We start from the raw sequence: 22,188 nt of genomic DNA on the forward strand, positions 1-22,188 counted from the left end.
AGGGAGATTCATCAGAGTGGCCTTCCTGGTGCCACCACCCTGTCCTGAGCCCTGCAGCTATGGGCTGGATATCAGCATCCAGGGCTGGCCTTCTGTGTCACTAGTAGAAGTATGAAACTGATCACAGGTCCTCTCTTTGCAAGAGGCAGGACCATGGGTGGATACTGTACCTGGGCTGCTAACCAGCAATTTTCAGCTTCAGAACGTTGTTTCCAAAACAGCAGGCACAGGTCCTGCTTTCTCCATTTGGCCTAACATTATCTTATGCCCAAGCCTGCTTGTTAGTGAAATGCCTCCTGCAGGGTCATCCCAGACCCTCCATCACGTAAAGGGCTGTCTTTTGTGGATCTCTGATAGTGACCCATCTTCTTTGGGTGTACGGTTGGTGCCTGCTATGTACGAGGTCATTCCTCACTCAAAGAATATCTATGAAAGGTTGGTTGTTGTGGCATAGAGTGTTTGTTTAACTGTATAAAATGTGTTGCATTTGTTTGCTTTGCAGAATAATTGTTTAACTATGTAAAGATGTATTGTATTTGTTTATTCTGCACCCTGGTCTACACAGCAAGACTATTGTCTCAGAGAGAAACCTAGCTGAGGGTCTGCCTATCTTGTTCCCACAGAAGGCCTAGGTGTTTGATCTGTCCCACATTTTCCTGCCTGTGGTCTTTCTTACACTGCTCCCAGCATTTCATTCTGAGATGCATATATCTGTTCCTCTGCATGATGGGACTCTGGTAGTGAGCTCTAATTTCTCCCCACTTCTATCTCTTGCCATTTTTTTCCTGACTGGTTAATTTTAATTCCAGAACATACTGCTCCTTGTCTAATTGTATCCTTTCCACAATTTGGTACAAGAAGCCAGATTCTCTTCCCGTAACAGCTGGTGATGACACATTCCTGTTCTAAATGACTCCCAGGATGTGTGACTCATTTTTAAATTCCACTTTATGATGAGGCAAAATTAATAGGAGACCGGTAAATGGAACAATCCCACTTTTCCTTAACCATCCCCCAGTTGCTATAGAGACGTCAGCTGGTGAGTCCAATGGTCTCTGAGCATGCTTGTCTCTCCTAGGTGCAGCTTACAGGTGTACCTCATGGGGCGCTTCTCGCAGATCTGTCTCACAGGAGCTTCCTACCTGCTCCCTCACAGTTATGCATCACAGAGGTGTGCTACAGATGTTTCCAGGTGTGCCCCACAGGTCTGTGTTTATGACTTTATTGAGTTCACCCCAATCAGAGCCCCAAGGCACCACTAGTAGATGTTTAAGAATGTGAGATGGTGTTGGGACTATCAGAGTTCTTATCAACATGAACTTAGGGCTCCTCTGGGGATTGCTGAGTTCCGGACACCCCTAAGCCAGTATGCCTACAGGCTCCACGTTGGATGCATTAGGGTCAGAGTTAGTGAACTCTGAGCTAAACTTGTCCTGTGACCACTGCTCTGCCTGTGGTTTCCCCTGTGGTTCGCACACCTGTATGACTTCCTCGTGATGCTGCAACAGGATGATGGGCCTCCAAGTGGAACAAGGTGACCTTGCGGACATTTCTGCCTCATCCAGCCATGATAACATGCCGTGCCTCTTCCAAGCCATTCCAGGACCAAACCTCAGCACTACAGCATTTGCCCACACACCTGTCCCTGTCCCAACGTCCTTCCCCTGAGTCCCCAGTCAGAACGCACTATTTTTAGGGAAAGAGAGAGACCTACAAGCAGATTCCTGAAAGGAAACTGTACATGACTCAGCAGAGGCAAGAATTTGTGGGTGCAGGGCCCCATTACGCTCAGCTAAGCCCAGTGTACACACACAGCTGTGCAGTTAGTCAACCTCCCTTGCCTGGGAAACTGCAGGTGCCAGCACAAAGCCAGAGTTTTATGCTGAGAAATCATTAAACACGTGTACACCTTGTCAGATGATAAGAAAAGTCAAAATTACAAGCAACCCCTTTCCTGGTGGAAAGTTTAGTGATACATGGAAGAGACAAAATGAACGCACTCCCGAGTAGTCCCCAGAGTGTTATTTCTGGTCTCACCTGGAACAAGGCCCAGAAGTTCTTGCAATTAATGCATCCTGCATTCTCATCTTTGAGGTCAGGTTAGATGCTCTAGGCCAGCTCATACAATGGGCAGAGTCCTGAATCCTTGGGCATCCCTCTGCCCATCAGCATCACATGTTCTCATGCTCAGGTGTGCACACTTGTGTAAGGCACCCACAGACTCTGAAATACCCTTAGTGCTTAGCGCATGAGGCTGGCCAACAGCAGAGCATCTGGACACCAGAACTGAATTTCTGAGTAATTCTTTTTATCATCACCATGACTACACCAACACCAGGAGATCTACTAACAATTGAATGCACTCACCCTCCCCTGATACACAGGTTTTCCGGTCCATAAAACAGTGCTTGCAATGTAGCAGTGAGTGGATACAGGGCAAGAATCTAGCAACACAGACAAATATGCCTGAAAACTAAGTTTCTAAATTCAGGAAAGTAGAAAACACTTTCACCCATCTAGCTCACAAAACACTCTGTGTAACTCTATCGCATAAACTTTATGAACCGAGTTCAGGGAGGAGCTAGTCCAGAATCAAGGCAGAGTTTCTGGAGAGGACATGTGCGCCCCGGGGCCTGTTGACCGGTGACATGGAAAAGGAAAGTCCTGAATTTATAGATGGCAGCTGTTCAGCTTGAGCCCCCTGCCTGTGGCAGCCACATGGTTACAGAGCGATATTACTCCAAAGCTTTGTCCTGCATAGCAGGTTCAGACCAAGGAAAGAAATGAAGAGCTATTTCTAACAAAGGATTCTGGGGACAGCTGCCTAAAATCTATGTATCTATCTTTCTTCCAGGCATGGACCCCTCCTTGCCCTCTCTGCCTCAGAAGTCAACTGCAACGCTTGAAAGCCATTGCTCACCCCCTCTTTCCCCCACGGCAGGGTACCTGAGCTTAGGAGGAGCAAGGACGTCCAGTTGGACCAACCCAAACCCTTCTGCAGCTCCTCAAGCAAAGAGGATCATATTCTGTGTTTGTGAAATTACCTAGTTTGGGACCTGTTTCCCCAGAAGTGAGTTGCCTTCCCTTTACTGCGCCTAATTCCTGCAACAGATAGGAAGCCCCGCCCTTAGCTTTACCCCAAATCCCAATTTTAAATATCCAGTTTTTGCAGGGGAACTGTGACTGCTGAACCTCTGAGAAGAGTGAGGACGGGCCGCCGTGTGAGTCAGCCGTCTCCCCTGGGCTCTCTAATCATCACTAAGAAAGACTTTGCTGACATCAGTGTTTGCAGATCCATGCGGACCTGGGAGTGGTGAAAGCCCTTGACACAGCAGCAGGGCCACCATGAGCCTCAGTGAGGACCAGGTACGTAGCTTCCTAGATGGGAACCCCGCTTTTGCCCACCAATACTTTGGGAAGAAGCTGAGCCCTGAAAATGTGGCAGCGGCCTGTGAAGATGGTTTGCTGGTGGACTGCAGCAGCCTGCGGGAGCTGTGCCAGGTGGAAGAGAGTGCAGCACTGTTTGAACTGGTGCAGGACATGCAAGAGAATGTCAATATGGAGCGTGTTGTCTTCAAGGTCCTGCGACGCCTCTGCACCATCCTGCATGCTGACCGCTGCAGCCTCTTTATGTACCGCCAGCGCAATGGCGTAGCCGAACTTGCCACACGGCTCTTCAGCGTGCAGCCAGATAGCCTCCTGGAGGACTGCCTGGTGCCCCCTGACTCTGAGATCGTATTCCCACTGGACATTGGGATTGTGGGCCATGTGGCTCAGACCAAGAAGATGGTGAACGTGCAGGATGTGGCAGAGGTGGGTGTTCTCCAGCCAGGGCGGAGACGTATGCTCTGCCTCGGCATCCAGAGATTTCATGAGGACTTCAGGTCCAGGGCCAAGGTTCTCACAGCTCACCCTTCCCTGCCCCATCTGGTCACAGCGCCTAGTCTCCTGTCTTTCCCTTCCAGAACCTAGTCTTTCACATCCCCAGTTTAAAGAAAAAAAAAAAAAAAAAAAAAAGGAACTCAAAGAGAGCTTTAAAAGGTTTCCCCTCCCCTTCTGGGTGTGGAACATTCACACAGCTACTAATTGTCTCAGAAATACTACTTAAGAGACGTTCTTGTGGAGGCTTCTCAGACGCAGTCTCTGGCCTTGCCAAGGCTCTGTATCTGGGGGTCCAAGGTCAGGCCTCCTTTATGCATGGTAAGCATGGTGAGGACCTAGGGTAGCCTCATTGATCATCAAGGGTGAAGAGTCTTCCCTGGAGGACTACAGTTGTCTGCATGGGTCTCTGAATGGGTCAGACTAGGGCTGGTATAGAAACCAACACCCAGTCATGGCAGAAGCGGCTTCCCCCACACAGGGAGGGACCACACTGGTCCTGGAGGCAGAGAATCTGGGGTCCAGGAGAGGGTGGGAATGGAGTGATAGGAGATTCCCGGGCTGGAATGGAAACGGTCTTATTGAGAGGGTCATGGAGGCTGCTGGTCTATGGCAGGTATAACCAGGACAGAGCTCCTATAGGTGGGGCTGGGATGCTGAGTGAGGTGCCCACTAGATATTGGCATGACAACCGCAGGAAGGGCTCAGAGAAGGGCCAAAAAGTAAATTCCGGGGATTAGGGAGCTTCACGGAAGGGTTGGGGGGGGGCAGATTCCCTCTCCTGCCTGTTCCTCTCCTGGTTTTCTCCCTTTCTTCCTCAAGGGACCCAGGAAACCCCAGCACCTGCTGCACAGGTCAACCATACCTAGTTTGGAATCCCAGAGTGGGGGACAGTCCCCTCCAAGACCAATCCCCAGGGACAGGCACTACCCGCACTCCCAGCCATGTAGGAAGGCTGGGCAGGAAGGTGCTGCAATCCTCTTATGCTTATCTTTTATAAACAGGCAGCCACCAGCGACCTGAATCTGCGGGATTATCTTGGCCTTCACTTTGCTTTCTTTTAAAGAAATGGGTCATCCATGAGCCGAATAGAGCATGAACTACCAACAAAGCAGAAATTTGGTGTGTAGGGCTGGGATAGAATATTGATATTCTAGGGCTTATTATCTACCCCTCCCTCCTCATGTCTCTCCTTCCCCTGCCTCTGTCTGCTTTTCCTCCTTCACTCTTGCATTCATCCCCACTCTCCCATCTCCTTCCTCTGTCCCACCCACTTCAGACAATATTCAAAGCATTGTTTCCATAGAGCCCTGAGTCCGGCACAGGTTCCTTCCTTCCTACTGCCCCCATCCACCTCAGAGGAATGGTGTTGCTCTGTGGGTCACTTCAAGTTGCAGGGCTGTCCTAAATCCTATACCCACATCCACCCATGTCCTACAGCCCCTCTCCAGTGTTTCTAGTCACTTTTGTGGCCTAAAGATGCATCCTTGGTAGGATGGTGGCAGGGACACCATACCTTCTAGTGTGATGCTTCTGTAAACTTCAGCTTGTGCTGATTTGTACTGATCCCAGACTGGAGGAAAAGAAATAATAACCAAAAGTCAGCAAAATCCAGATTTCCATTAGCTGCATCAGGTCGTTCTTCATTTCTAAGGATGAGATTCTGGGTTCACATATTGGTTTTCAGCAAAAACACGGAGACAGACAGCATGCAATCTCTGTAACAAATTCAATGGTGAACTACATGGTGGACCTTCGTGGGTTATAGTGTTGCTCTATAGTGTGGAATACACAACACAGGACTGATACAACACATAGGTACTCATTACACCTGGACACACTTGTATCCAATCTTTGCTGGTGAAATGATGTCTACTTCATTACATAGTTGAAATGGTTAAACCAGACTGCTACTATACATAGACTCAACCATGAGCACAGCTGGTATAGCATGAGTACAGGAAGGTCTGGAGTACCCAAGGACCATGAGCAAAGGTATATGACCAGTTCAAGATGGCCATGAGCTCAGGTGGACCACGAGCACAGGTGGACCACTAGCACAGGTAAACCACGAGCGTAGGTGTATATAAATATAAATACTTGATTGGTACAGCTATACCATGAGCACAGGTAGACCATGGTCATAAAACAGAACACAGGTATACTCTGCTTAGAGCAAGGGTTAGCAAGTATGGGGAACTGGATCCCTGAGCTACGAGTGTCCATGTTCCTGGCATTGAGGGTGTCAGACTGCTAACGTTTCTGACGTGATGTCTATCTCTGAAGCCTCATCTTCCTGCCTACTTCTAATTAGCAGCACGTCCTAGGATGTGTCTCTGTGGACGAAGAAGTCTCCTTGAGGCTCTGTTCACATATCTAGCCAGTGGGGAACCTACCTCTGAGTAGAGAACCTGAATCCATGGCCCGAGACTTTTTGCCCCAGGACCCTATAACTGCATATGATTGCCACAGCTTCCCCCAAGAACAGAGGCTAAAAATGGAATAGATATTCCATTAGGTCTCAGGGTCATCACATTATTTCCGGTAACCAACTTAGAACTGAATAAGGTCTCCAAAACCATACATCCAAGAGCCCATAAAGCTCAGAAGGTAGATGCTGGGTTCTCTGTCTTCCCCTCGACATGTCAGAATCCAACAAAACAGCATGATCAGCTACCCTGCCTGTCTTCTGGAGAAGCCTGTTAGCAGGAAGGAGGCCAGGGTTGCATACATGATGCCAAACCAACATACAAATGGAGAGACATTCACCAAAGAGAAATGATATTTATTTGACAATAGCAAGTCATTGCAATGGGAAATCATATGTCTTAGAAAGCTATTAATATAGTCAAGGAAGTTAAGGTAAGGGGTAGATTTCAAGGACAAAAGAGAAAAAAATCATAAACTTCTCCATACAAAGTTCATTGGTGTTAGGGATCAAAGGCAAGAGTTGGCAGCAGCTCACTGGCAGAGGTACCCATGCTGGACAGGTGTTTTGTTCAGAATATCTCAAATGAATTTTTTCAGTCTTAGGGACTATTAGAGATACACTTTGGGTTGGTATGATGGTGCATGCCTTTAACCCTACAACTGTGGGGGCAGAGGCAGGCAGATCTCTCTCTCTCTGTGAATTAGTAGCCAGTCTGGTTTCAGGCTAGCCAGGGTTACATAGTAATACTTTGTCAAAAAAAATAAAGAATAAACTTTGCTATAGAAATGGAAATCATGGCAGAAGAAATATCTCTGGGGTCTTTGGAAAGTACTTAATAAAGTGTTTGCCTCAGAGAAACAACCATGAGTGCCCCCATGTCCCTTCATCACCTCCTAAATTCGATTATTTATTTCTTGGATCTGACAAGAATCGTTTAATCCTTTAATCATTAATTTTTATATTTCTCCCTTTGATCAAGAATATTCTTCAAAATCAATGTTGACCAATTAACTTGTAACTAACATCGTATCAGTGCTGCTGAGAGGGCCCTGTACTGATTGGCTGTGTGTGTGAGCCGGTTGCTTGGCTGTGGAGGAAAAGAGGACAGCAGGAAGTTAGTGTCGAGACAATTTCTGTCGTACAGGTAGCCAGAAGGTGAAGCTCTCAGGACTGATCCCCTGCATTTTATCACTAAGCTTCATCTCGTCAGGTGCTGGCTATCATCTCAAGGCACTGGGACAACTGTCACTTTGTTAGGAGATGAACTTCTCTCCACACTTGGCAAATAGCAGGTGCAATTTTTAAAGAAGCAATACAAAGTATTGTTAGCAATAATACAGCAACCTCAGTGTGCATGTTGTTTTATGGAGAACGGTTTATCAATTCTCTCTCTCTCTCTCTCTCTCTCTCTCTCTCTCTCTCTCTCTTTCTTTTTTGTTTTTTGAGACAGGGTTTCTCTGTGTAGCCCTGGCTGTCCTGAACCTTGCTCTCTAGACCAGGCTGGCCTTCAACTGCCTCTGCCTCCCAAGTCCTAGCATCAAAGGTGCACACCACCACGGCCTGGCAATTTTTTAGTAAAATAAAATATAATAAAATAAAGCAAATAGGAATAGGACAAAACAATCAACAAGAAAAGGAGCCAAAGGAAAAAACACAAGAAATGCATATAGATGCAGAGACACACACATTTGCACACACAGGAATCCCATAAAAACACAAATCTGAACTCTATAATATATATGCAAAAGACCTACAAGATTAAAAAAAAAAAGGTCCTGACTGGATATTACAAAACAAAAACTCTCCAAAGATGCTGTCAAGTTTATTTTCTGTTGGCCAACTACTGCTGGGCATGGGGCCAACCCTGCAGAGTGGGTTGTCCCCCAGTGAGACTCTCTTGGAGAAAACTAAAACTAAGTTTTCATTTGCAAGTGGCTATCGATTGGAGACAGCTTCTGGGTTACGGATGTGGGCATGCGTACACTTGTCCTTTTAGTTCTGGGACTCCATCTATCTGGAGCGGACCTGTACAGGCCCTGTGCACGCTGACAGTCTCTGTGAGTTCACAAGTGTGAGAACCCTGCTCTGTCGAGAAGGCCTTGATTCTTTGATGTTCCTCCTACTCTCTGGCTCTTACACTTTCTTCACCTCCTCTTCCACAGAGTTTCCTCATCCAAACCACAGCTGGTCCAGAGAAAATTTACCATTTAACATCCCATAATTAAGGAGACATCATTTAAAAGTCCATCTGTGTAATTTTGTGTAAAAACTTGCCTTGGTGCTGTTGCCAAAGTTACCCCCTGGATGGACAAAAGGGCTTCTTGGCTCAGATTCTGTCAAATTAGCCAAACTGACTATTGGTTACGTATTCCTAATATCACCATCGTTCTCACGAGCAAGGAAAGATTGAAGAATCAGAGTCTTACGATACAGTCTTATTCTGACTTGTTTTTCACCCTCTTTCTGCCATATCTGCCTTTGTCTGTACTATGAGACCATTTTAAAGACTTTCTATATTTGAAATTTACATCAAGTTGTCCAGTTCATAGAGCTTTAGGAAAGAGAAATTATTGACCTTAATGATTGAAAGCTGTATCAAGACATAAGAGAAAACAAGAAGAATTTAGAATCTAGTCCGATCTATAGGTTGACAAAATAATTAGAAGACAATAAACAGTTATTGTATGATCACAGACATTTAATTTTTAGTTGTAACTCTCTTAATTATACTCTTTTTTTTTCAAGAAGACTTGTTATGTGAGTTTTATCAAATTTGCCTCATAGGGATGTGCCTAGTTTTATTGTAACTTGATATGCCATGTTTCTGAAGGGAAAAGAGGAAGAATGGATCTGGTAGAGAGGGGAGGTGGCAGGGGTGGGGGGATGGGAGACTGGGAGGAGAGGAGGGAGGAGAAACTGCATACAGAATGTGACATATGAGTGGATACATTTTTTAAAAAAATTGACTTAACACAAATACAGCTACAAAAGTGATTTCTCATATAATAATCTCAGACCTAGGAACCTTGAAACAAGAAAGCCAAAGAAAGGCAGAACTAATTCCTTGGTCCCAAGGCTTTCTACTTTAACTTTTAATTGTAAAGGCAAGGTCCTCAAAGCCAGAATCCTGTGTACAACTTAAAATATGTCATTCAGTTTGAAGGCAACTTCTTTTGTGGGAGGGGGGAAGTTTATTTATTATATTTATTTATTTAATAATTTTTTCATTTTACATACCAACCCCAGTTCTCCCTCCCTCTCCTTCTACCCCCCTCCACTTCCCACTTCCAAACTACTCCTCGGAGTGGGTAAGGCCTTCCTTTGGGAGTCAACAAAGTCTGGCATACCAAGCTGAGGCAGGACCAAGGCCCTCCCCCCATAGCAAGGCTGAGCAAGGAATCCCACCACAGGGAATGGGCTCCAAAAAGTCAGTTCATGCACCCAGTATAACTCCTGGTCCCACTGCCAGGCCCCCCTCCCTGCAACATGTCAAGCCACATAACTGTCACCCACACTTAGAGCGCCTAGTTTGGTTCCATGCAGGTTCCCCAGCCGTCAGTCCAGAGCTCCCACTAGCTCCGGTCAGCTGTCTCTGTGGTTTTCCCCATCATGGTCTTGAACACCCCCCCCCCTTGTTCATATGATCCCTGCTCCCTCTCTTCAGCTGAACTCCAGGAGCTCAGTCCAGTGCTTGTCTCAGGGTCACTGCATCTGCTTCCATCAGTTACTGCATGTAGGTTCTAGGATGACAGTTAGGGTAGCCACTACTCTGATTATAGGAGAAGGCCCTATCAGGCACCTGGATTGAATTTCCCTAGAACCAGATTTCTCCCTAACCCCATAATGGCTTCCTCTATCCAAATATCTCTTTCACTGTTTTCCCCCCGTCTGTCCACCCCCAACTCATGTTCCCATCCACCATTGGCTCTCTCCTCCCTCCCTCCCAGTTCTCCCAGGAGATCTTAGCTGTTTCCCTTCCTGGGGCCCTCCATATGTGTCCCTCTTAGGGCCCTCCTTTGCACCTAGCTTCTCTGGGGTTGTGGATTGTAGCCTGGTATCCCTTGCTTTGAGTCTAATATCCACTTAAGATCTGGGTCTGGGTTACCTCACTCAGACTGTTTTTTTTTTCTAGTTCTATCCATTTGCCTGCAAATTTCAAGATATCATCGTTTTTTACTGCTGAGTAATACTTCATTGTGTAAATGTACCACATTTTCTTATCCATTCTTCGGTTGAGGGGCATCTAGGTTCTTTGAAGGAAACTTCCATGAGAACACATTTTACTGATCCTCTGCAAAACAATCATGGGACCAGAAAAAATAGAAATAACTACAGAACCTTCTTAAATCTTAGAGAACCCAAGTAATGAAAAAGGGAAATGCTTCCACCATTGCTTACAAAATTGTGTTTTGTCAAATTGCTATAAGCTCTAGAAAGCTTAAGCAAGTTTTCTTAAATCTAGAAAAATATCTAAGAGCTAACAATGTTTCAAATAAGACATAAAATCTGCTGGGCAGTGGGGGCGTGCACCTTTAGTCCCAGCACTTGAAAGGCAGGAGGATCTCTGAGTTTGAGACCAGGCTGGTCTACAGAGCTAGTTCCAGGACACCCACGGCTACACAGAGAAACTTTGTCTCAAAACAACAACAAACCTTGTTAAAAAAAAAAAAAAGCTGTTTTCTTGTGTAATAGAAAACTCAATGAAGGTACAACACACACACACACACACACACACACAATTGTCTTCACAAAATATAGGACTTCTATTTCCTGGAGAAATTATGAAAAGGGAGAAAGCTCCTATGAAGTGGTTACATCTTGAGAACAGCCTAGACATGTGATGGGAAGGTGTGGGAACCAGTAGGTACTGGAGCAGTACATACAAACCACTTTCGCGCAGCTTATGTGCACAATATGCTGTCGAGCATGCAAACCAAGAGCAGTGCCTTGACCAGGGACATGGATCACATACTAGAGAAAGCCCCAAAGGAAAACTGTCATTTTAGACCAGTAAAACAAACATTTTTAGCATCCAGCTACACTAGCAGAGTCAGAATCGAGGCAGGAGGGGGCGTGGGGAATCACCAGAGCCAACTGAAAAGTTGAGAGTCAGTCTCCATGTTAAGAACTTAAACAGAGTCAGGTGGTGGTGGGGCAAGTCTTTAATCCCAGCACTCGAGAGGCAGAGGCAGGCGGATCTCTGTGAGTTCAAGGCCAGCCTGGTCTACAAGAGCTAGTTCCAGGACAGCTAGGGCTGTTACACAGAGAAACCCTGTTTTGAAAAACAAAAACCAAACAAACAAAAAAATATATAAAGCCAGACAAACAAACAACTTAAACAGAAACTTTAGGGCAGGGAAAGCTACAGGTAGAAAATGGTTGAAATTTTTGCTTTGTTTTTAGTTAAATCTATTAACATTTTATTTATTAGAAATTTAGTCATTTATTTTTCTTTATTTTGATTAATATACTTATTTAACAGCATGGTCAGTTTCCTCTTCTCCTTTCCTCCCAGACTCTCCTCCCCTACCTGTTCCCACCCCCCAATACATTCTTAAACAGAAATGGTTGAAATCTTAAGAAAACGATTCAGAACTGAAAATGAAGACTTCTTGAAAATTTGCACCAATTGGATCAGTACTTCCAGAAATGTTGTTTTTTTGTTTGTTTTTGCTTTAACATTGTAAATTAGACTCCGGTCTTATGTTCGTCTATTGATGCTGTGTTTTAGAGGAGGTATCAACGTTTTAATGACAGCTCACCTGATGACATATGAGGTTTGTAAAAGTTATCCTTTGGAAGCCTGTGGATTACTTTAGCCCTTAGTTCTGCTGCAGAGTTCTTTCTTACACAAAAAGCTCTTTTTTTCTCTAGTAGTTTTTGCATACAGAACTACATGTACCCAAGATTTTCTTTCACTCACTCCTTCACCAATTTCTACTGAACTAAAGAGCTAACCTATGACATAAACTGTTTTAGCTGTCCGCCATGTACTCATTCTTCGTGAGACTTTTAAAGACACTTCTTGTGTGCCTGCATCTGCATGCAAACAGTGGCGATCAGAGGACAGCTCGTGGGAATCAGTGTCATCCTGTGGGTAGTCAGGCTTGTCACCGAGCCATCCCACCAGCCAAGGAACTATCTTAGAATGCCCAGAAATACAGTTCCTTATACAGCAATGGATGGATTCGTATTAAGTTACTCAGAAATGACTCAGACATTGCATGAGTGTCCATTAACTCCATATACCATAATGTAATTTTGGAATTACATTGGAAGTTCAAAACTAAACATTCATTTACTTTCACCTAATTTATTTATTTTTAGCTATTGAGTCTAATTGCTTATGACAACTGAGATATGAGTCTAGAGTATTATTTTTGTCTTTTTGTTTTCAGTACATCCAACACAGCTTCCCCTTCTTTCACTCCTTCCAGTCTGTCCCCACCACCTTCTCCCAGATCCACTCCTCCACCATTTCTGAGGATCATTTGTTATCTCCCCGTCAAAGAATACCCTAAGAATTTCCTGTTTTGTTATACTCTGGTATTCAAGATCAATGGACATACTTGTGCATTGTGTGTACTTATTCTTGGCCACAATTCCACACCCGTGTGATCTTAAACATGTAACAGAGAAAAAATCAGGACTGTATTGTACTTAATGTTGACAGCAGAAGATATATTAACTTTAATTAAGCCAATGACAGCATATCAACTTTGTTTATCAAAAAACAGAGCAGACACCTTCTTGTTTAAGGCTTCCTTCTGTGTCAAGACTACACAAAGTAGCAAAACCAGAAGAACTCATACACTGACACTCTGAAGACCTAATTTTGGTTTTACAAACAATTTAAGTCAACTTACTTATCAAAGATTTATTTAAATCATGTGAATGAAAAAGCTTTTGGATTAATGTATTTTTAGCAAGCTTAGGTGTATTCAACTTATGAGCTTTTATTTACCTCTAAGCCAATTAAAACTTCAGCTCTTATAAATCTAAGGAAGAAAAATATCAGGTTCACACACACACACACACACACACACACACGTACACACACCATAATCACACGGAGAGAAATGAAATTCAAAGTCTTTCTTTAATTGGGAGCTGTGGAGGTTGCTGGATGAGGCAACTTGTGTCCTTTGATCACGGTTCCCGGTACTCTTGGTACTATCAGGTTATATACTTGTTAAAACTGCAAGTGATCAAGGGAAAAATAGATCACAGCTTCCATGAGGAGTCCCCACTCATAAATCACAACCCCAAAAGTGGAGTCGGTGAACTGCAGCTGATGAAAGATTGCTAGTTGGTGCTGGGCATGGTGGCACACATTTTTAAACCCCTGCACATAGGAGGCAGAAGCGTGCAGATTTCTTTGTGTTGAAGGCTAGTCTGTTCTATATAGTGAGTTTCAGGTCAGTTTTTCCTAGCACCAATGTCCTTCACAGCAAACAAATAGATGAGTGTCTGGGAGGCTGGGTTAGTAAAATGGGTGAGGGATGAGTGAGTAGATGGATGAGCGACTGTATGGGTGAGGGGTGAGCGTGTGAGTGAGTGGGCGTGTGGGTAGAAGAGTGAGCAGGTGGGTGTGCTAGAGAGCTGCACTGGCTCCTGACTGGCCAGGGAGGAGCAGCAACATGCCACTGTAGCCAGAACAGCAGAGCGGAAGGCTCCGAAAGGCTCCAGGAAGGACAAGGCTGAGAGCCATGGCACAAAAAATCCCAGGGCAGAAATCAGAGTGAGGGTTAGGGCCTCCAGCCATTTCTTCCCCCATCCTAACCAAAGAGATGAGGGCCCCTGATTCCATGCACATAGTCTCACCCCCTCTCCTATTTACCAGCCCCCTAAATATCACAGAAAGTGCCCTCGGGCTTGATCCAGGACATTATACACCCCTGTCCCTCCCCTGTAGTAGCTACTCACTAGGGGTTCCATTCAGTCATAGAGTCAGACCAGAACTCAGCCCTGAGTCCAGGACATGTGAGGTTGAAATGGATCTGGACATGATGGGCCCAAGTCTGAAAAGATTAAAGAGTAGGGGTTGGTATCGTAGTCAGTGATGGAGCACTTGCAAAAAGTCGTGGGCTTTGTCCCCAGCACTTCAAGTGCAGAGAAGCTTAGAGTTCCTGGCAGACACGGAGAACATGGGCACCACCACTGAAGTGATCTGGAAGAACTTCTCTGTAGCTGTTCCCAGCTCCCAGATAAAGACACAGAGACGTAGTATTAGTTGTGAATTCTCGGTCTTAGCGTAGGTTTGTCCCACTAGCTCTTTTGACTTAATGCTCTTTTGACTTAATTTAGCCTGTCCTTATTCATCTATGTTTTGCCTCAGGGCTTTTTACCTTTCTTTCATTCTGTATGTTCTACTTTCCTATTTCCTCCGGGTCTGTCTGGCTAGCCTCTGGCATCTCTTTTTCTCCCCACCTTCAGCCTAAATTCCTCACCTCCTACTTATTCTCCCTGCCCAGAAGTCCCATCTATACCTCCCCCTCACCATTGGCCATTCAGCTTTTTATTAGACCAACCAGGTGCCTTAGGTAGGCAAGGTAAAACAGCAACAAATCTTTAAAAAATTAAACAAACGCATGACATCTTTACATAGTTTAACAAGTATTCCACAACAGTGCTCTGTGAGTGATGTTCTATGTATTTAACTGGAAAGATTCTACTGCCCAAGGTCCAGCACATCCCTGAGAAGATGTGGCTCAAGATCATGCTCCCTCATACAGCGAATATCTGGGGGGGGGGAGACAGCTCGGGGGTGGAGAATATAGCTTCATGATGTAGCGGTAATGAGCAAAGTTCATTTTAGGTCGCCCAGAAAAAGGCTGGAAAGTTTGACTGTCGCAACCTCTTTCTGTGTGTCCTTCTTTGGAGGATTTTATCTGAAATAGTCTGGAGGAGTGCAGCAGCCATTTAAAGGGACAGCAGTTTCCCCTGTATGCAAATCTGATTCACCCTATAAATGTCTCCCAGCTGTCAAAGGAAGCTAGGTTGAATGGGTCATGGCTTCAGGAGACCCAGAGATATTTGAGATAAAGGCTACACGCAGATGGTTAGAGGTCAGCAGAATAGGATGGGTCTCAGTCCAGACAACGAGCAGAGAGTAGTGAATCTTGGAGACGTCTTGCTGGACAAGAAGAGTCCTAGAAGCCCACTCTGTGGTTCAGATGCATTTATAACTTGACAATGAAGAGTTAAACCCCAAGTCTCCAGGACCCTGAGTGTCTGCCACCTTTACACACTTCTGGGGCTATCAAATATTCTAGAAGAAGATCCTGGGGAGCAGAGAATCCTCGGGTGGACAATGGAATGGAAAGGAAGGCAAATAGAAGCCTCCGGAAACTCCTGGAGCCACAAGGAGGAAAAGGAGGGAGGCTGGAGGCTGCAGGGCTGCATGCCCATCTTCAATGCGGAATGCACATTTACATCACATGCATAGAACAGATTAGCATCTGGGGTGAAGTCGAGAAGCTGAGGGGACACCATTTACACGGTGGGGGGGCTTGGAGGCGATCATCACAGGAGGTGCAGTGCCAGACTGAGGCTGAACCAACCAAAGTCATGACATCCCTTGTAGGCAAAGGCTGCTCATTCGTCCCGGCTGCCCACACCCAAAATAATTGCACAAAAACTATATTAATTACAATACTGCTTAGCCAATAACTTAGGCTTCTTATGAACTAACTCTTACATCTTAAATTAACCCATTTCTATTATTCTGTGTATCACCACAAGGCTGTGACTTACCAAGTAAAGTTCTGGCATCTGTCTCCTTTGGCAGCTACATGGCGTCTCTCTGACTCTGCCTACTCTCTCTATATATAGCTCTGTTCAGATTTCCCGCCTGGCTATATTCTGCCCTGCCATAGGCCCCAAAGTAGCTTCTTCCTTAACCAATGGTAATAAAACATAATCACAGCATACAGAGGGGAATCCCACATCAACCCCTGACTGACTGAAACACATGCGTGTGATGGAAATCAAGGAAAGGTAATTTTTTTAATTTAATTTTTTAAATTGTTTTAAAAAAGAAACAAACTATCTTTTTTCATTATACATACCAATCCAAGTTCCCACTCCCTCCCCTCCTTCCATTCCCTTTACTTACCCCCCCAACCCTCCCTCCATCCACTCATCAGAAAGGGTAAGGCACATTGCTTGGGGAAGGTCCCAGGCCCTCCTTACTACATCTAGGCTGAGCAAGGTATCCATCCAAAGAAAATAGGTTCCCAAGAAGCCAGTACAAGCAGTAGGGATAAATCCTGGTGCCACTGCCAGTGGCCCCTCAGTCTGCCCCAGCCATGCAACTGTCAACCACATTCAGAGGGGTTAGTATGGTCCTGTGCTTGTTCAAGAAGGTAAAAATTTAGCTATGAGGTAGTCATATGCTTAAGGCTAGAAGGAGACTTGTTCTAGGGAACTCTATATTCTTGTCTCACCTGTGGATTTACAGAAGGGAGCTCAAAAGAGAACGCTAGCCAGACTTGGCGTAGATATCCCCGGATATCTGTATCACCAACCTCACTCTAAACCAGCTTCTCAGAGAGACACGAATATAACCAGATTTGCCATGAGGGACAAGCCCCAGTTCTGCCCAGTCTCTGGCCCTGGACCCCAGCACTTCCCTACCTTCTTAAGATTCGTGTCTTGTGAGGATCATGAGACATCCATAAAGATACCAAGATTCTGTGGACGTAGGCTATGGGGTAAAGACCCCAGGGCAGGGTCTTAAGCGGGAAAAGTATCTGATATACCAGGGACAGGTGAGACTAGAACAAGTTGTTTCAATACAAAGATAGCGACTGTACACCTGGAACCAACACTAGGCACCTGATAAGGAGACTGGGAACCTGGTCCAGAGGCAGAAAATCCAGGACGGCAGATGCCGCAGAAAAAAGGGCATGGCAGATTAAAGGGATTCGCGAGCAATTTACTTATTTATTTGATAATTATTCTTAATTATTTCCATACTTTATGTGATGAGTGCACACAAATAATATGTGAAATTACCCAATTCAATATTTTATTTAAAACTGTCACATACTGGTAAGTAGGAGGTAAATTACTGTTATTAAGTATTTAATTTTATCAATATTTAGTCAATATTTCTAAAGCTATTATATAGCACATCTCTTTAAACTATTTTCATATTTCATATTTTATCTTAGTAGTGATAAATATCCATTACTTTATATAACAAGTAAAGTTTTCCAATACACATAAGCATATGTAACTATTAGTGTTCATCTCTTGGAATTTTTCTACTTTTTTTAAATTAATTTATTTTTTAATTTCATTTTACATTCCAATCACATTCTCCCTCCCTCTCTTTGGCTGGGTTCCCGGAACTTGGCCTGGTGCTTGGTTGTGGATCTCTGCATCTTGTTCCATCAGGATGAAGGCTCTATGATGATATTGGGATAGTCATCAATCTGATTACAGGGAAGGCCAGATTGGGCTTCCTCTCCACATTGCTAGGAGTCTTAGCTGGGATCATCCTTGTGGATTCTTGGTAATTTCCGTAGGACCAGGTTTCTCCCTAAACCCATAGTGGCTCTCGCTATCAAGATATCTCTTTCATTGCTCTCCACTCCATCTCTCCCCACTCTTGACCATCCCGTTCCCTCATGTTCTCATGCCCCGTTCCCCTCCTTTACTGCCCCCCCAGCTCCAAGTTTACCCAGCAGATCCCATCTAATTCCCCTTCCCAGGGCGACCCATGTGACCCTCTTAGGGTCCTCCTCGTTACCTAGTTTCTCTGGAGCTGTGGATTTTAGTGTGGATATTCTTTGCTTTATATCTAATATCCACTTATGAGTGAGTACATACTGTGTTTGTCTTTCTGGTTCTGGGTTACCTCACTCATGATGGTTTTTTCTAGTTCTGTCCATTTGCCTGCAGATTTTATGATGTCATTATTATCAACAATCGAGTAATACTCCATTGTGTAAATGTACCACATTTTCTTTATCGATTCTTCAATTTTTTAAAATGATTACACAGTGGAGTATTACTCAATGTTAAAAACGATGACATTATAAAATTTGCTGGCAAATGGATGGAACTAGAAAGATCACCTTGAGTGAGATAACTCAGATCCAGAAAGACAAACACGGTATGTACTCACTCGTAAGTGGATATTAGCTATAAAGTAAAAAAATAACCATGCTATAATCAACAGAGTCAGGGAGGCTGAGTAACAAGGAGAACATTTAAAATCATAGCTTTGATCAACAGAGAGAGAGACAGACAGAGAAAAATAGAGAGAGAGAGAGAGAGAGAGAGAGAGAGAGAGAGAGAGAGAGAGAGAGAGAGAGAGAGAGAAATCACTAGGTGAGGTTCCTTGGTGGAGGCCAAGGAAAGGCAGGAAGATCCCAAGCTACTCTATGGTTTTGTTTGAAAAATGAGGCTTATAGAGTGTGTAGATAAAACAGGTGCTAAAGTGAGGTCTCAAATGTGGGGAGAAATGTGGCAGAAATAAAGCCAGTAAGAAAAGCAAAACTAGACAACCACTGTACTGGCTGGTTTTGTGTGTGAACTTGACACAAGCTAGAGTCATCAGAGAGGAAGGAGCCTCAGCTGAGGAAATGCCTCCGTGAGATCCAGCAGTAAGGTATTTTCTCAATTAGTGATCAACGGAGGCAGGCTCAGCCCATGGTGGGCAGTGTCATCCCTGGGCTGTTGGTCCTGGATTCTATTAGGAAGCAGGCTGAGCAAGTCACAGGGAGCAAGCCAGTAAGCAGCACCCATTCACGGCTTCTGTATCAGCTCCTGCCTCTAAGGTCCTGCCTTGTTTGAGTTCCTGTCCTGACTTCCTTCAATAGTGGACAGCAATATAGAAGTGTAAGCCAAATAAACCCTTTCCTCCCCAACACTTTTGGTCATGGTGTTTCATTGCAGCAATAGAAACCCTAAACAATGACCTAGCATGTATGGCCTGTGTCCCCAAGAGTCACATTGTAGACCTCTGTGCCTCATTGGAGGATCAACTGTGCTTCGTCTATGGCAGTGGTTCTCGACATTCCTGATTCTGTGGCCCTTTAACACTCCTCATGTTGGGGCAACCCCAACCATAAATTATTTTTATTGCTACTTCATAGCTAATTTTGCTACTATTATGAATTATAATGTAAACATCTGATATGCAGGATTGCTGATATACAACCCTCATGAAAGGGTCATTTGACCCGAAAGGGTTTATGACCCACAGGTTGAGAACCACTGATTTAAGCGTCAACTATGTGGACATGTATGAACCATCTGAGGATGGGGGGGGGGTCAAGTGTGGACCTGTGTGCAACACATGAGGGTCAAGCGTAAATATCTGTGTATAACATCTGAAAGTAATTTCTTGTTCTATACAGAAACGCTTCGGTACGCCTTAGTATAGTGCTTTAAGACTACTCCAGAAGCAACCTTCTGGTCAGGATCAGCCTCTAGCTAATCAGGAAATAGGCACATCCAAACCACCAGGTTTATAATTGCTACAGTGACTAACCATGAGGAGCTACTCAGGATATTCCTTCCTTGGGAGCACGCACCATTTCATTTCCACATGACCAAGGCTGCGTACCTACACTTCAGCCAGAAAAGGTTAGTGATCTACAACAAGATGTTAGTGTCTAGCTCAGTTATGTCACCTCTGTCAGGACTTGCTGCTCACCTTTCTTCTCTGCTATCATACATATGCTGGTTTACCTCCAGCTTGGTGCCACATGGCGGCCAGGTGGCAGCTGCTTCTCCAAGAATCAGGAAAGGGGAAGAGTTGGCTCCACCTACATCCCAAGTTCCAGGCTGCTAGCAGGCTCCTTCTAAAGGTCTTTAGCTAGCCTGCTACCAAGGAGATAGAATGCCAGCAGAGGACTTAACAAGTTGCTCACAGTGTTGACCTAAGGAGAATTATGTCAAATCACAAGGCTGCAAGATACTGTCCTAAGTACATGTAAGAAAATCTCTGTCAACAGTGGCACAATAGATGTCAAAGGTATTGATAGCTGTCCATCATCTACTGGACAGGAAGGGGAGGGACAAAAAACGGCTCCAGTTCTCAAGGTCAGACCCTAAGGAGAGGCTAAAGTCACAGACAATCGCTCACCTCAGTCACTGTGCCAGGGAACTTTGGCCTCATGTAAATAAAGGCATAACAAGAAAGCAGAGAGTAAGGTAGAGACATGTCTGTTAGGAGTGCCTGGCTCTAACTTAGTACCCTGAGCCTAGTTCCAATGGCCCACTCCTTTCAGATATGGGATGTAGGAGCCCTCCTGAGCCCTCTTTGAATCTTCCCTGAGCCCAGAAATAGGTGAAACTCAGCATATCACAGAGTCTCATGGTGGACAGTGGTCTGTGGAGCAGAGTTTGAGTGCAGGGCTGGTGGATAGACCCCAAGATACAGAAACCTCAGCTCCAGCTCCTCCGCCGCATGTCTTAGTAATGTAACAAACCACCAGTCTCAACAGAGTCCATCCTTCATTCAGTCATAGTTATCTTTCCGGGAGGAATGTGCAGCAGGTTTGGAGGGGGGCTGGGGGTAGGAGACAGCCACCTGGGCTAGAAGTCTAGGGGTAGGCAGTGGGGCAGATGTGAACATCCAGGAGGCCAACTTTGCCCCAAAGTAGAGAGTTGCTAAAGGATCTTGTAGGGGCTCTTTGGGAGGAAACGTTGGGAGACTTCTTAGGAATCAGAGGTGAAGTGAACTAGGAAGAACATTAGGGACTGTCCTGAGTTCAGGGGTGGGGCTACCTGATGTTATAGCGCTAGTCTAGACTGTGACCTCCTAGAGCTTGGCCCCAGTGTGAAGCCTAAGAGGGCCACACCGCAGACCCCACACAGACCCCAACAATAACCTCCCCCATCTCGCTGCAGTGTCCCCACTTCAGCCCCTTCGCCGATGAGCTCACCGACTATGTGACCAAGAACGTTCTGTCCACACCAATCATGAATGGCAAAGATGTCGTGGCTGTGATCATGGCTGTGAACAAGCTGGATGGCCCATGCTTCACAAGTGAAGACGAAGATGTGAGTGTCCAGGACATGCTAGAGACACGTCTTCATGTGTGTTTGCTCTGTGTGTCTGTGTATGTACTGCCTCCCGGCATGCCTTGGCTCATCTGCATGTCCCTGTCTCTTTTCATGTGGCTAACCACGTCCCTCGACAAGTCTTAGTCTGGTTTGTGTCCCTCTGCTAGTCTCAGTATGTGAGCTGTGCTCCTCCAGATGTACAAACCGTGTCCTTCAAATCTCTGTGTATCTCTGTTATTTGGGTGTGTGCGCTGTGTGCAAGCTGTTCTCCTTGATGCATGAGTAATGTCCCTCTGCATATCTTTGTATGTGAGCCATGTCCCTGCCCCACAGGACTGAGTTTGTGTGTGCAAGTCCACCCCCATGAACTAGTATGTTTGTATGTATGTAGCAATTTTTCCAGAACCTTTGAGACATGTCTCTTTTCTGTACATATATCTTTGAATATCTGGATTTCTGAGTCTATTATGATTGCTGTTTCAGGTTTTCGCAAAGTACCTGAATTTTGCTGCATTAAACCTGAAGATCTATCACCTAAGCTACCTCCACAACTGTGAGACACGTAGAGGCCAGGTACTTGTATGCGCTGGCTAGTTCTTTCCCAGCCTTCCAACCTGCTAAGTGGTTTTCTCTCCATGAGTGACTGAGACACGGTGCTGTCCAATCAAAGCATGACTGACTCTGGCCTAGCAGGTCCAGCTGTTCCTACCTGTATCATTGCCTGTACAAAACTGAGCAGGGTCAGGGGTGCTGTGCTCCCCTGGGCAGGCAGGTTGTAAGACGGACACTGAAAACAACCTCTGCTCATTCCTACAACTGACCTAGTTGGCACAGCTTCATTCAGAGCCACA

General features: G+C 45.1%; 1 protein-coding gene across 1 annotated transcript in view; it reads left to right on the plus strand.

Moving 5' to 3' along the window:
* The first annotated feature begins 3,345 nt into the window (after positions 1 to 3,345).
* Pde6b (phosphodiesterase 6B) overlaps positions 3,346 to 22,188 on the plus strand; it is a 36,953-nt gene continuing 18,110 nt past the window's right edge. The window contains exons 1-3 of the mRNA XM_050155611.1: positions 3,346 to 3,813; positions 21,182 to 21,334; positions 21,821 to 21,910. Of these exons, the coding sequence (XP_050011568.1) occupies positions 3,346 to 3,813; positions 21,182 to 21,334; positions 21,821 to 21,910 (711 nt within the window). The remainder of the gene's footprint in view (positions 3,814 to 21,181; positions 21,335 to 21,820; positions 21,911 to 22,188) is intronic.

The sequence above is a fragment of the Alexandromys fortis genome, unplaced genomic scaffold (genome assembly GCF_014885135.2).
Source record: "Alexandromys fortis isolate MF-2015 unplaced genomic scaffold, M_Fortis_MF-2015_v1.1 scaffold_87, whole genome shotgun sequence".
In the NCBI taxonomy this organism is placed as follows: Eukaryota; Metazoa; Chordata; class Mammalia; order Rodentia; family Cricetidae; genus Alexandromys; species Alexandromys fortis.